The following is a 15,756-nucleotide window of genomic DNA, read 5'->3' on the forward strand; positions in this document are numbered from 1 at the left end:
TCTGGATCACAACACCTAGGCACTGAAACAGGAAACTGGCTGCTTTTGAGTCTCTAGTTTGCCTAATGAGTTCCTTGCCCACTTCCTTTAGGAACTTAAGTGTACATTTACCCCCAGGGTCTCAAGAGCCTATTGGCATGACCCTGTAACAACGTTCTAGATCCCTGTACTTATTAGTTTTCTGGGTCTCTCAGGTGGCCATCCCGCCTCGCTCAGCTGTACTGTGAGGTAGATAGGTATCAGCCAATGTGAACGCACATGTGTAGTCCCACATGACCTGTTTACCATCACTCCATGTCTGCAGGGTGACTCCACCTGGGTGTTTGTGACTGTTGTCAGGTCTGCACAACTGAGGTTCTCTTTGTGCTGGACACCCCAGGTCTGCACAACTGGGGTTCTCTTTGTGTTGGACACCCAGCTGTATTTGCAAATCGAGGATATGCAACTTTACCTTAGGCATCCTTAATGTAAACATCATTGCATAATAGAACAGTAAACTTTATTACAAAACATCAAATATTGGCAAAACAAATATTGAGAATCTACTTTTCTATCCTGATCTTTGTCTAGGAAATTTCATACCAGAACCACAGGCAGTAGTTTGTTGCTCTAAGAGCAAACTGATTTCTTTTATATTTTCTTTGCATGTTCAATACTCCCATATATGAAAATTTATATTAAACATAAAAAATTAGAATATTAAAAACAACTGTTATAAGATAATAAGTACTATACAGATATAGACAAAAAAATCATAGCTCAGGGGTCTATGGTGTTAGATCTTGTTTTAGGGATCACAGTAAATATATCTTAATAACTTTAATAAAGTAGAGTATGGTACTATAAATAAATATAAAGACCATTGTCATATATGCATGTTGAGAGTATTCATATACAATTACCACACAGTTTCTAAACAATTATCACATATGGAGATCATAGTAAATATATTTACTTAAGCACATCTCAAATATTACAATTCATACTCATAGTAACAAGTTGGTGACTGATTTACATATGCATTTGCAACATCTACCACAGAACACAATAATAAATAATGCATATGGATCAAGTCTGTTAAATCTTACTTTGTGGTGAGGCAGAAATTAATATGTAATCCATGTAATGTCATTTACAAAAGATGGTAACGGCACACTCACTGAACCAGAGAGGTAACTGAGGTGCTGGCATTTTGAGTCACACACTGGTCTTATTAGAAAAAGTAAGTGCTTTAAATTGGGTGCCCTTAATAGCACCATGTACCAGCAACCTGTAAATTTAAAACTAAGTGAACTCTGCCCTTTCTCATAAGTTACAAGTTACATGCTTTTTTATTCTATATGATAAGGACTATGTGAGACAGACAGGTATGGGTAATGCCTTTGCTAATATAATTGAATTCATTGTGTCGGGGGAAAGGTAGTCAATGTATATATACATGTTAGGCTGAACAAATCCACAAGGACCGTGATGAGAGTTCAAAGTTACGTCCAGGATGATCCCAGACGCACCTTAGTCGATTGTGCCACGACATCGAAAAGAATTGCAACCGGGAGTGCTACTGCTCTCACACGGATCCCGCAGCCTCTCCAAGACACAAACCGGGGTTTGTGTCCAAACTGGCTGCAGGATCCATGTGAGAGCAATAGCACTCCCGGTTGCAATTCTTTTCCATGTCGTGGCACAATCGACTAAGGTGCGTCTGGGATCATCCTGGATATAAGTTCGAATTCTCATCATGGCCCTTGTGGATTTGTTCATTTGATATATCATGCTACTGTGATTTGTGTGTGTATGTTATGCTGATATCAAGGTCACCCTGCAAGGTTGAACTACCGACCCTTACCAGGATGCAACCTCACAACAAGCTGAGCTGGGTACCTATTTACTGCTAAGTGAGCAGATGCATTAGGTGATAGGAAACATGCCCAACTATTTCTGTCCTGCCTGGGATTCGAACCCAGAATTCCCAATTGTGAGTCAAGAATGAACCAGACTGTACAACATGAGACTCGTGTAAAATAAGTCTTGCCTTATACATATTCCTGGAATACTTAGGTTACTTAATATGGTCACTGTATCTTTTGACAAATATATGCACAGGACAAAACATTACTGTTATTTTTGTCTTTTATATGTTATGAATAAATATTGTATGACTTATACTTCTATAGATAATGAGTGTAGGAACCAGTGTTGGATCTATCCAAAATCTCGGGTAAATCAGTTTGCTTAAAATTAACTAATAATCAAAGATAATCTTAAAAAAACAGCCAAACTCATTTGATATCATTTGAAACTTTTACACAATTTTAAGAAATAAATCTCATGTCTGACATGAGCAAAATTATATGCATTATTTAATGAATAATTGTCATTTATAGCATTAAATTTAAGTAAATATGCATTCTCTGTAACAGTTGAAGTTAAGGATACAAAAGATAGCTTACTGACACGAATACTTATTATACCAGTAGGGAAATACCATACATATACCATACATTATACCAGTAGGGAAATGGATGCTATCTCTAAATGTTGGGACTGGATGTACATTATGTTACCTGACTGACTGTTATAAGGCTTTAATAGACCATTTTCAAAAGAAAAAGTGGCTAGGAAAAAGATAGGTTTTTAATAAAACTCCAAACTGAACCAATCTAAGCAAAAACCATACATTAAATAAATCACATATTACAAAATCCCCCCAAAATAATTCAACTCTCCTGTATCTTCGACAAGTGATTTTATTTTAGTGTAGATAATGTTGTAAACTTTCCAAATTGCACGAACACAATGATGCACTGTAATAGCACATCCCAGACACGCAAACTACCAATACTGCATTAAGTGGGTCATCATTACTGGAAAGCTAATAATCATGCTGTCTTGTCAACAACAACATTTCAACTTTCACTGGGCAGGCACATGCTGGAAAGGATGGAAAAATGTGATTGGAAAATGCATGCAAAAAATCATAATAAAAGGGAAATCATTCAGTTATTAGAGAACCAATTCTTTCATAATAATTTCCATGTTTATTACTAACAACAGAGAAACCATTTTCACCATACAAGCAAAACAATAAAACAAAAATTTGTGCTGTCATTTCATTTTACTAGATGTAAAGTATTTCATGTCATCTGTGATATACAAACGGTAAAAATCATTCATTAAATCCTAACTATTAAATTCTGTATATTACAACTTCCTGTGATTTTTTTTTTATATGTTAGTGATGCCTTCTCTCAGTCCCCATCTTCTTGGCTGCCTCTACTGCTCAAACTTCCAAATTTACTTGAATGTACATTCTTTGCCACTCTTATCTACCATCTTTTCAACCTACCATCATAGCACACACACACACACACACACATCTTCACCTAATTAGACACAAACTTTCACACTAACTTATTATTTACATTTCATTATTCTAGCCATCCTGCTAACACTGCTCATATTCCTCAAACTCTTTATTGCTACTGTTCAAACTCTTCGGTTTTAATGCTAATGCCATTACAAGCTTCTCACATCCATACATTTGGCTTTGACTAATTCGTTCATGCATGTACATGCATTAGTACCACTGGAAAAACGAAAAGTGAAGAAAGCCATCTTGAATACTAAGACTGATCTCTCTTCAGACAAGGCATTTCAAGGCTGCTTTCATGAGACATTCAACATAATAGTGTGATGAAACATGACCACTTTTTCACATACGAGAAGCCACAAATTAAGCTTGCACAGCCAGAGTAAAAAATAGGAAATCCTCCTTATCCCAGAGCAATACATTTACAGAACAATTTATACATGCTAAAATCATTGAAGCAAGAATTAAGATTAACTCTCAAATCTATGTGAAAAACTGATGACCAAAATAGGAAGAACTTTCAAGAGCCATAGGCTTCCTATTCTTGACAGGGCAGTTACAGATGATGGATAGTAGTTCATTTTCTCTAGCTCTATTTATAAAAAAAAATTCCCAGTAAGCATCTGGCCTACAAGTGTAAGAATGATTTACTTCCAGTATAACCAAGGATGTTCTTATTTAGAGCTGTGTAAACTCTCCCATCACTGCTGGTAGAAAATATTAATCAATCAAACTCTTAAGACCGATCTAAGAGACCAAATAAATTAAGATAAACAAGTAGAAAAAAGGAACAAAGCTTGCAACTTGTTACCTATGGTAAGGGGGGTTAGATTTTTGGGTAGGATTTGCAAAGCCTTGGTAGATAAATATAAAATGTGCACCACATGGAAATTTGCTGAAATAGTTTCTGTGAAGTCAAGATGTTAACACTCTATTTGTTACAGGTTAATGGGCTATGCTTGTGTTAGTTGGTGAAGAGTGTCACACCAGTGTGGGCTATGTACCAGCTATACAAGCATATTATATTCTATAAGAATGTATACGCACCAAAATGAGAACGGAGTAAATTTGATACAATAAGGTATCAATGTTACTCCACCGATATTTGCATGCCGAGCTTGATGACAGCTAATTAAATTTACATATCTATGATAAGTTCAAGGCAGACAGTACCATAATTATGATATAGTAAAAAAATACAATACACCTGAAGTGCCAATAGTTTTCAACAATAACAAAATTTAAATAATAGGAATTAGCCATCAAAGCATGTAAATATTTTATTGTTACACCCAATATTATAAGCTTACATACAGTTTTATATAATAAATTATTAGTCCATTACACCTGCAGACACCCTTGAGTTCCAGCATGTAATAAAACTTTATAAATAATTCTAAATATATTATTACAAACATTTTGGCAAGCGAGTGAAACAATACACTTTACTACATTTTGTGTGGAGAAGAGTTGAAGGTTCTGAGTACAGTACTGGATGGCCTTTATTAGAGAACATATGAACATATGAACACGACTACTGAACTAAGAGGGGCACTCGACACAGTAGAGATAGATCACCTCTATAACACACACTAAGTACTATTGCACTTTTGAGAGGATATTTCCTCATAAAAGTTACACAGCTTTTACATAATAAAAACAGGAAGCTTTGTAAGTAACATATATTCAATATATTAATATGAGAACAAAAGTATACCACAAAAGTCAATACTATAAAAACCCACATATTTGAAAAACATTGAAAACAAAACATTTGAATATTCTGGTTTCCAAACCCTCTTCTGCTGACGAGTCTCAGTATGGAGATTAAAATATTTAGTTTCATTTCCATGTTTTTCAGATCTGTGGGTTTTTATCACAATACAGGATATATTAATGTGTTACACTAAATTAAGATGATCAAGAGTTCCATCTCAACACTTTCAATAACTTGTTAGCTGTAAATATTATAATTGTGCAAAATACCTCATAATTGTGAAATAAGTACAGATAAATTAACTGCTACATGTCTACTAAGAAATAATTATAAAAATGTTATTCTTAACTTTGAAATTAAGAACAAAAATTAATAGTATTTGTTTCAAATAATAGCAAATCTTTAAGGAATATATCCTTTAATGGTTAGCAAAGTGTTATTGTCTTGAGGTGAAATATTTTAACTAGTAATTTGACTGAAAGTGTCTATGGAACTTTATATGATAAATGTTGACTGCGAATGTGAAATTATGTTATAAATAAATTACATAGAGAATGTGGAGTAGATTAAAATGCAATATTCTAAGTCCAAAAAATAATGAAAAAGTATTCTGCTGCTGTTTAACTGCTTCTTCAATACTGTTAGCATGAAACACATCTCCAGTCTTTAGTTAGTAGTTAAGTACAAAGCATTAGATAATAATATTAACTATGCTAAAAATAAAATACTGTGGTGGATTCCTGAGCTGCAAGCACAACCTAATGTTTTACACATGTTATTAAAGAAGCAGTGATGACACTATACAGGAACACAAGAAGAGAGCCGAAAGTGGTTGCTAATGATCACTGTGCAGAACAAGAATCTTCAGAGGCTCAGTACAACAACTGCTCACCTCTGGTGTGTGTCTGCTGACAGAGCAACATTGATGGAGCAGATGTTCACCTATGTGTGTGCTGACAGAGCACCTGTTTACCTACATGTGTCTGCTGACAGAGGGCGCATCCAAACCCACGATCGTCGTCGCCTCTAAATCAACAAATCAAAAGAGCAACATTGATGGAGCACCTGCTCACCTATGTGTGTGCTAACAGAGCACCTGTTTACCTACATGTGTCTGCTGAACGAGCAACATTGACGGAGGAGAAAAAGCAATGTACAGGTACTGTAGTTAGGCTCAGAACGCAAATATAATTTAACTATCCTCATCTAAGAGACTGGCAAGATCAAATTCATCCCGATATACTTGAGGCAAATGCTGAAGAAAGTTTGTAACTATGACAATAGCTTAATGCATCTCCTATCAGCAGGATCCTGTCATGGACGAGGCTCATCTTAATAAACACCAACGGACGTTCACACAATGTAGGCAACGTTATGAAACATTTATGAACCACACAAAATAACATAAAAGACCTGTAAAGGATAATATAATGATACAGTACTGTATATCAAAAGACCCTGCATTAACTGATATTGCTGCAATATACTTCAAAAAGATTAATAGGTAATATAATGAGAATTAAGAAATATTAGAGTGTGAAACAATAAAATTTGTCATGCTTGTGATGCATAATTATGATTTTGTGAGAAAAAAATAATAATAAAACGTTTAAAATATGAATATTTATATCTTAGAATACTATATGGTATATAGTTTTACAATATGATAATTACTTGTACCTTTGATTCACTAATCAAGCTAAATTTTCTATTTTATTATTTAAATAGATTATCCTAATTATTTGTTTTAGATACATATTACTGTACTATAGTTCATAGCATTAGAATTAACTAATTTTAATGATACCTTGCATTGAATTCTCATCTAATATTATTTCTTCTAATATTATATCATCTAATATTCTCTTTATTATTATATTAACAAATTGTTTTTTGTTATGTATTAGCATTACATATAATGCTAATAATTTTTACCGCTTGCTAGCTATTTTAAAATTTGAATTCAACAATAATTTAACCGTACTACTAATTGTATAATGTTAGTAATGATATACATACAGAGCCCTAATCCGTATACTGTTTACTATATACAACTGAACAGTTAACAATCATGGGCCCTAGCTCACTGCTCTTGCCATTCACTAGTTGTTGTGGATTCACAAAGTCAATATTTACTGTATTATTGTAATCAAGTTTTAGGAAGATGAATGTCTCATGTCAACATACTATCCCTGTGCCATGTTCGGCAGCAACTCGCACATCTGTTAATAAAAATAGGCACTTATTTTCTGATTAATGTTTCAGTGCTGACAACAGGAGCGGGAGGCTGGGTGTTCGAGCCTCCTAGTGCACAGGTGAATGAAATTAAATATATGAAAAAATTAATATGCACACATTCAACTTGCATTCAAAACAGTAGATACTGTATAATACATTTGGCAAAAGAATATTGCCGAGTTATCCTGGATTCAATTCCTAGTCATGGCTAGATGTTTGGGCAAGTTTTGTTATACCTGATGGCTCTGTTCACATTGTCCCTGGGAGTTAAACAACTGTTTGGAGTCAAATTCAGAGTAGGATCAGTAGCCTTAAGGGGACCTCAATACGCCTAACAGGCTTTGTCTCCAACAATAGGTATCTATACTGGTGGCATATTCTTCAAGCCAAAAGCAAATTGTTACTTATAAGTATTGTCCCCTCAGTTTTATTTGATAATTCCCACACCTCCATATATGAACCAGGCAATAATTGCATGAAACATATGCTACAGAATGTGAATATAATATTGGATACTATGGAAGTGATCAGCTACTAAATTCTTTCATTTGAGCAATCATGGAGTTATGGGAAAATTGCATCATGAAAAAAGGTTATGGTGAAAGTAAAGGTAAATGAACAGAGCATTACGTGATAGATGACAGGAAACGCACACAAACATCCCACCCGGGATTCAAGCCTGGAATTCCTGATTGTGACTCTCAGACATACCCGACAATACTACTAATGCAAGAGTTATAACTTTAAGCCCAATAAGCCACAATGTAGGACAGAAAACAGAAAATGCGTTGTTAGAAAATAGAAAAATAAATAGAATCACCAACCAGCCAAAACCAGAAATGCCAAGGCATTTCCAGTTCAAAAATTCAGCTGTAAAAAATCCCCCAAAATATTGAGGGGAACCTTTGACTAGAAACTGGCTTCCTGTCCCCCACTAGAGATGGTGACTCAGGTAAATTTAAGTAAATACCCCGACCAACCCCACCCCACTTGCACATCCACTCACTCATACTCGCAAACATCAACACTCAAGCACACATCCACTCATACATGAATGGTTGTAGAAGATTGAAATAATTTAAATGAAGTTGGTACATGCCAAAATCTGTAGATTCTTTAAAATGTCATTTGATGAAGATTATAGGGAAGACAGGACACTGAGAGAGTAGCTCTCATCCTGTAACTACATTTAAGTAATAATGAGAAAATAACACATCCACTCGCACACTTCCTCATTATTTTCCTGTACAATTTTGTCATGTCTGGGAATGTAACTACAGTATATTTCCAGCTTGTCATTTAGTCAATAAAGTAGGTTTCTATAAAACACATTGTGTGAATTACTGAAGTGGTCTTTCTGAGGACCAGAATGAGATTTGAAAAGACATTAATGCAACTTAACATTCACACACTATGGCAGAGATTAATGCCATTATAACTGGATCACTCCTGGATAAATCTGAATAACTGTACCATATTTATCAGGATAATGGCAGACCACAGAAAACTTTCATGTATACACAACACCACCACAAGAGCTGCCATTTGTCATAATGTCTTAATGGAAGCAATTATTTCATTACTTCTCTTAGAGTCTACAACATTTATAAAAACATTGTTAAAATTCTTTACTGTATCATCTTTTGTTACAGGCACATCTAGTCATGGGACAAGTGTCTCTCGTCAAGGAACAAGTGTCTCTCGTCAAGGGACAAGTGTCTCTCGTCAAGGGACAAGTGTCTCTTGTCAAGGGACAAGTGTCTCTCGTCATGGGACAAGTGTCTCTCGTCAAGGGACAAGTGTCTCTCGTCAAGGGACAAGTGTCTCTCGTCATGGGACAAGTGTCTCTCGTCATGGGACAAGTGTCTCTCGTCATGGGACAAGTGTCTCTCGCCAAGGGACAAGTGTCTCTCGTCAAGGGACAAGTGTCTCTCGTCAAGGGACAAGTGTCTCTGGTCATGGGACAAGTGTCTCTCGTCAAGGGACAAGTGTCTCTCGTCAAGGGACATGTGTCTCTCGTCAAGGGACAAGTGTCTCTCGTCATGGGACAAGTGTCTCTCGTTAAGGGACAAGTGTCTCTCGTCAAGGGACAAGTGTCTCTTGTTAAGGGACAAACAACTCCTGTCATGATATAAGCACAACTTATCACAGGACAACCATCTTTTCTCTTCTTCTATTGCTTTAAGCCAATGTGTCATATTAAAAAAAAGAAAAAATTTCACAAGAAGAAACGTTATTAAAAAATATTCAGTACAGTAACCTCAAAGATCTTATTCCTTGTATAAATTTTGTGAAGCAATATCAATATAAAATTACTGTACTATGAACACATTTTGCTGGTGCTGTATGTATATAGATATTCAATACAGAGTAGGAATACCCCACCAAAGAGAAATGTAATTCTCACTGTAACCTCTTGGCACCAACAGTGTTTGAGTAGAAAATGTCAAACTATGAAAATTAGCTTTACAAAAATAAAAATTACCCTACACAGTAGTTTCTGGATCGTTTAAGGTTCTAGTTGGCAACTTTTTCGCAAGGAACTTTGGGCCGGTGAGTCTGATCGCTATAGCTCCTATGGGAGCAGTCACCAGTATCACCATCACAGCTATGGTTACAATCTGGAAAATATAGGGTAGTTAGAAGGATTACCGAGTATTGCTCCTTGTGCACCTATTGTAATCTATATAAGCTTAAAAGTGCTTCTTCTGTATTTATAAAACATTAATAATCTTTAACATACAATACTTTGTTCAAAAATCAGTGTTCAATGTAATGAAACGCCATTTTCTGGGTGAAACATGTCAGCCCAGAGGCTCCCCGGAGCTATACCGGGCTGACATGTATGTATCAGACCATGGCATCAGTCAATTCAAATGGATTTCTAAGCCTACAAGGGACCATGAGGCAGAACCTTGCCCCTTCAGAGAGGCACGAGGAGCAATGGCCTATAGAAACCCCCATGTGGTTGGAAGCATTCTATGTCTGCTATCTACCGAGTTAGGCGCCAGAAAGGTAGGTGTCGCAAAACAGACCCCAACTGTTGAAACAGTATTACCTAAAACCGAACTGCTAAGCAGAACTCCCCAATCTGAAAACAAGCAAACAAGCATGACATTACACCCACCGCCGCGCCACCTGTCTACACAGCTCCACCCTCCCCTGGAGGGGGAAGGGGAAGCCCCAGATCCCATGCCAGCTATCCACCCTCAGTTCTGAGACTGATATGTTAAGTGGCAGTCGTTTAACTCGGGCTCCGATCCTTGTGCAGTGCTGTGCCTTGTGGTGTTGTGTTGTGTTGTGTTGCAGTGTGGTAGTGTGCGAGCCAGGCAGTACTGAGGCTGCATGCACCCAGGGTCACCTTCCCTAGGTGCCCTGTAAGTACTGACCTTGTGGTTTGGGGTTACCTTACACAAACTGTTCGGGAACTACCTCTGCAGAGTTCTTTTGTTGCTCGGTGATTGCCCACCCTTGGGTTCAGCTGGGGCTTTCTTGCCATTGTTTGTCCATGGGTAGGAGGTGGTATCGTCGCTGGCAGGGGCACAAGGTACTGTGCAACTGTCCTATAATACACATAAATGGCAGGTTCTGTTCTTCCTGCAGACGTTGTACTTTTGCGGGGGTTTTCTTTTCCTTTCTTTTGTTTCTCTTGTTTTCACGTCGCAGGGGTTTAGCTTTTGTTTGTTTAGTAGTTCTGGGATAACCTGTTAGTAATACCATGCCTGGGCTTTCCTTAGCAGTCAACCTAAGAGCCCTGGAAAACCCTACTGGGGCTCACTGGTCCAGTGGATACATCCTCCGAGTCCCATCTCGCTTCGTGCGAGTCTGAAGGTTGCTCTGTCCCCTAGTTACAGAGTGATACTCACTGTTTTTGCCTCCATCATGCTGCCTGTTGGGTCAATAACACCTTTGATCAGGAGTCCTGTGAGTGGTGTTCCTCGCTTGTACTCCAAATTTACCCAGTCTACTGCAATTGATTTTCGGGTGCAGGGAACTTCAGCGTTGCATGCGAGTTTTAGGCTGCTGCTACACTTGCTAACTCTACCAAATTTACAGTTGCCGGCTCCCAAATGTCTGAGGGTTTCGAAGTCTTGGCAGGGTTTAGATGGTGGTGAGGAAAACGCGAGCCTCAAATGTATGATAAACTTGCATAAACCACAAGCCATATGTAATTCACTCAATAGTGAATTGATCTGATGAAACTTATCTGTGATCTCTTTCCATGACGAGTGCTGTTGGGTTGTTGGGTAAACAGTCTCCAATGACTTTTGTAGTCAGTCATGGTGTATTGGTCATAGTACTGGATATGCTAGTGTGTTTGGAGCGCCAGGCTATCTAAGATTCGAATTCTTCACAAGGAAGAGTTTTTCAGTTATATACAGTATATATAGTTAGTGTGTGTGTGTGTGTGTGTGTGTGTGTGTGTGTGTGTGTGTACACTATGTATAAGTTATATATTTACCTGTTCCCCTCGTATAATATCAACATCTTCACCATCATGCAGTCGCACATAATCTAGAGCTTGAGAGCCAATGGCAGCCTGAAAACAAAGAGGCCTGATTAATATATCTTTAAATAGGCAGCACAAATACTCAATGTAAATGTAAACAATAATAATATTTTATTTTATTATGACCCAAAAGAGAAAATGTGGTCCCAGAAAAATTTAAAGGAAAATGCAGGGAAACTGCTATATTGATCAATAGCTGACTTCATGGGACGTCTTAAGACCCACATGCACCGAAGCACCCGGCAACATTTGTGGCATATTTTTGGAATGTTAATTGAAATTCCCACGTGAACAAAATATTTGAAGATCATCAACATATTGTAACATCAACAAGAGCTCAAGAGCTCTGGAAGTAAATCTGCATTTAGGTCTTATATTTTTATATTCTTATAAATATGCTTACCTGAACAGTAGCTTTTGGAAGCCATGCAATCGCAATGAACAAACGCTCCCAAATGGTAAAGGCAGCTCCCATCACCACAACAAATGATGTTGCTACTCTTAAGGTGAGGCATATGAACAATGTCAGCAGCCCCCAGCCAATAGTATCAGGATCTATTGCTGAAATCTTTGAGAAAACACTTGTTTACATTAAAAATCCAGCAATTATAAACAAAATAATATAATCCATCCATTTCCACCATATCAGCAAGGTTAGAAGCAGGCAATATTCATATTGTTTTATCTACACCTTACTTAATAATCAATGGAGTCATTTAATAATAAGTTCACACCATATACATTAGAAAAATTAGTGTTTAGTCATAAGATGACTAAAATTAGTCCTTAATAGCCTACTGGAGACCAAAGCCAGAACCTGATCCACTCAAAAAGGTGCAGGGAGCAAGGAACTGTTATGGTCACCCTCACCATGGAAACATCCAGAAAGTAAGCAAAGCAAAACAGACAACTGCATGATTCATGGAGAAACAAGAAATAACTCCACAAATGATCCACTCAGTGGTCAATTTAAAACCCCTTAGTTACAGCTGACTACTGCCAAGTGGCAGCACCCAGGGAGCTGCCAGCTCTCAACAACTTCTCGGTCAGCAGCTGAAAACTAGATAATTATGTACCTTGAAGAGGAAGAGAGGAACCAGGGAGCCACTGAGACCCAACCAGAAAGAGACATTACATTCAATGCTGGTTTTCTGGAGGAGCTGAACAGCGGCTTCCCATAGCTAAGTAACCACATAGAAGAAGGAAACTGAGACCTATATGGGAGAAGGAGGACGAGGCCTAAACTCTCGATAAAGTGAACCCAGGAAAGCAAACCTGACCAAAAGCAATACAGGCCTGACAGAGACCAGGAACACTGACCAGGTAAAAAGCTGCCAGAACCCTGTTAGACCTCCAAAACATCCAAATCTGGATACTGACACAAGACATATTAGAAAATACTGCGGTCAGTGGCACAAACATCTGAAGATCATGGACCAGAGGGCAAACCACAGGCTGGCTAAATTTACTGACACTGTGGATATGAAATTCAAAGTGAAATTCACACCAGTTGTGTAAGGGCCTGACAGCTGAGTGGACAGCACTTTGGATATGGAGTTCTGAAGTTCCGGGTTCGATCCCCGACGGAGGCAGAGACAAATGGGCAAAATGTTTCTTTCACTCTGATGCTCCTGTTACCTAGCAGTAAATATTTAGGAATTACCTGGGGAATTAGACAGCTGCTACGGGCTGCTTCCTGGGGGGTGTGTAACAAAAATGGAGGCCTGGTCGAGGAACAGGCCGCGGGGATGCTAGGCCCCGAAATCATCTCAAGATAACCTCAAAATAGCCCGAGACAGAAACTTTCAAACAAGGAAAAGGGAAACAGAATCAATAAACAATGCACCTCCCAAAGCAGTCTGGGTGGTGAGTAGGGAGCGACGAACAGCTACAATGGAGTACAAGTGATGCATCTCGGTGAAACAAATCATGAATCAATATCTAAAGAATCCACATCAGAAGTCAACCACCTGATTCATCGTTAGAAAAATAGAAGGCTGCAAATAAAGAACCTGCCTGCCAGGGCCAAAGAAACAAAACTAAGGCTTTTGGAGGAAAGCATGATGTTCTACAACTCTATAACTGGAAGTGTAAGCCAACAAAACAAAGCATTGAAAAATGGACAACTGACCAAAAGAGGAACCAAGAAACGAGATGAAAGGAAGACTAGAATCTGATCCAGAGACCAAAATAGCTCAGGAAGAGAATAAGCAAGCCAGAGGTGGAAGAATGCATGAAACAACTAGAGAACAACTAGAGCACCAGAGAAATACTGATGCTGAATGCCAACAATAGCAGGTATATCAGGGTCAGGCAAAAAGAGACTATAGTGTTAGTCATAAGATGTCAATCAAAGGTTTTGATGTCAAAACCACCAGGACCAGTTTGGAAAAAACAAGCTAAGTAGAAATAGGAGGAGAGAAAAAACTTCATACTATTGCTGTGACAAGGATGCCAGTGGAAAACCATCAACTTGGCCACCTTTGCACAATACAAATTGCAAGGGACCCAGATCAAAAACTACAGATGCAATTAACAGAGAATGTCGAACCAGCAAGGAATGTTTATGGACTGATCAGTGAGAGGAGGCAGAGCTGTGGAAAAATGTCCGGGTGCAGACAACAGGCTAAAACAGCTCGAAACCAAGTCAGAACCAGCCATCTGGAGCAGCAGCTGAAACAGAGAGAAGAGGTAAAGGAACACCTATCTTGCCAAGTTCAGCTGAAAGACATCCATTACAAAAGCCTTGCGATTGGGGAATGCAGCCATGTAAGATAGAAGTGGCTGGCTCCAAGCTGACACAACATGGTTCACCACAGAATGACCAAACGTTTTGGAGAAGTACTGAAAGGATGAGTTGTTAATGGTCCCCTCTGTGGAAATGGGACAGAAATAAGAGCCCATTCACAAGAATGTTGGACACACCAAACCCTGAGAATCCAGAAGCCGAGCTACTCACAAAGTCCAGCTTCAAAGGATAAAGAACTGAAGCAGCCCCAACAATTCAGACAATGATTACAAAGGAGCAGTTGGAATGGAGCCAGAGAATGGAGACCGGAGGAAGACAAACCCTCTGAAGGGCTTGCCATACAGCAGGAAACTTACACACTGTACTGTACTGTGTGCCCGATGAAGAGGACCCAACCCACCCAAGTACTCTAGGAGGTCTGATGAACAATTAAGTAATAGGGAGGAAGGCACCATAGAACTGAACCCTGAAAAACCTAAAGAGGAAACTGGCAAAGCAAAAGCCAGTGGAGGGCAAACGAAGCGCAAACCTAATGGTCTTGGCAGCGGAGGAACAGGTGGAGCCAGAGGAACCAGAACAATATTTGGAGTCAAACTCTGCCCAGGGTGAAAACCACACATGCAAAGTTCAGGCTCCTGCACAACTGCTCAACCAACTGCCAAGTAATCTGGGGCCAGTCCAAAACCAGTTGGAGACGGTACTGCTGGAGGAGCAGAGTAGCAAGTGGTGGGGAAAAAGAAGCCAACCAGGAATCCCGAACCAGGCCCAACCAAGTCTAGAGCTTTCCCCAGTTCTATCAGAAACCTGAACCCAGTAAGTTGGAAAAGAACCAGATCTGTGGCTTGCAGACAAGCAGACTGGTTGAGAGGCCAAGCCAGTATGCTACTTAGGTAAATACCATAAAATATTTGCAATAAAATACATTAATACATATAAGGTAATGATTAATTATAAAGATATACCATACTGTACATGCAAACAATTGTATTTGTAAAATTCATATAATTTGAACAATACAATATCTTACATCAATCTCAGTTCCAATCAAAGCAAAGAGCATCGGCTGGAAAATCTGCCACACATTACGGTAGTAGTCACTCACTTTAGGGTCCTGTATAGCATGTGAGACAAAGTAAAAAATCTCATTAATTTATATTATATGTTGGGAATTC

General features: G+C 38.4%; 1 protein-coding gene across 9 annotated transcripts in view; it reads right to left on the reverse strand.

The window, feature by feature from the left end:
- Positions 1-477: 477 nt before the first annotated feature.
- Positions 478-15,756, reverse strand: part of LOC123766451 (sodium/hydrogen exchanger 9B2) — a 97,324-nt gene continuing 82,045 nt past the window's right edge. For 7 of the 9 annotated variants that reach the window (XM_069330158.1, XM_069330110.1, XM_069330046.1 and 4 more), the window contains 5 exons: positions 15,612-15,695; positions 12,239-12,403; positions 11,788-11,865; positions 9,816-9,946; positions 478-2,931 (listed from right to left, as the gene is read on the reverse strand). In XM_069330158.1, the coding sequence (XP_069186259.1) occupies positions 2,907-2,931; positions 9,816-9,946; positions 11,788-11,865; positions 12,239-12,403; positions 15,612-15,695 (483 nt within the window). In that variant the 3' untranslated portion in view covers positions 478-2,906. Of the gene's footprint in view, positions 2,932-9,810; positions 9,947-11,787; positions 11,866-12,238; positions 12,404-15,611; positions 15,696-15,756 lie in introns of all 9 variants that reach the window. The other 2 variants (XM_069330313.1, XM_069330258.1) reach the window with 1 other exon arrangement.

Source organism: Procambarus clarkii, chromosome 1, assembly GCF_040958095.1.
Source record: "Procambarus clarkii isolate CNS0578487 chromosome 1, FALCON_Pclarkii_2.0, whole genome shotgun sequence".
Taxonomy (NCBI): domain Eukaryota; kingdom Metazoa; phylum Arthropoda; class Malacostraca; order Decapoda; family Cambaridae; genus Procambarus; species Procambarus clarkii.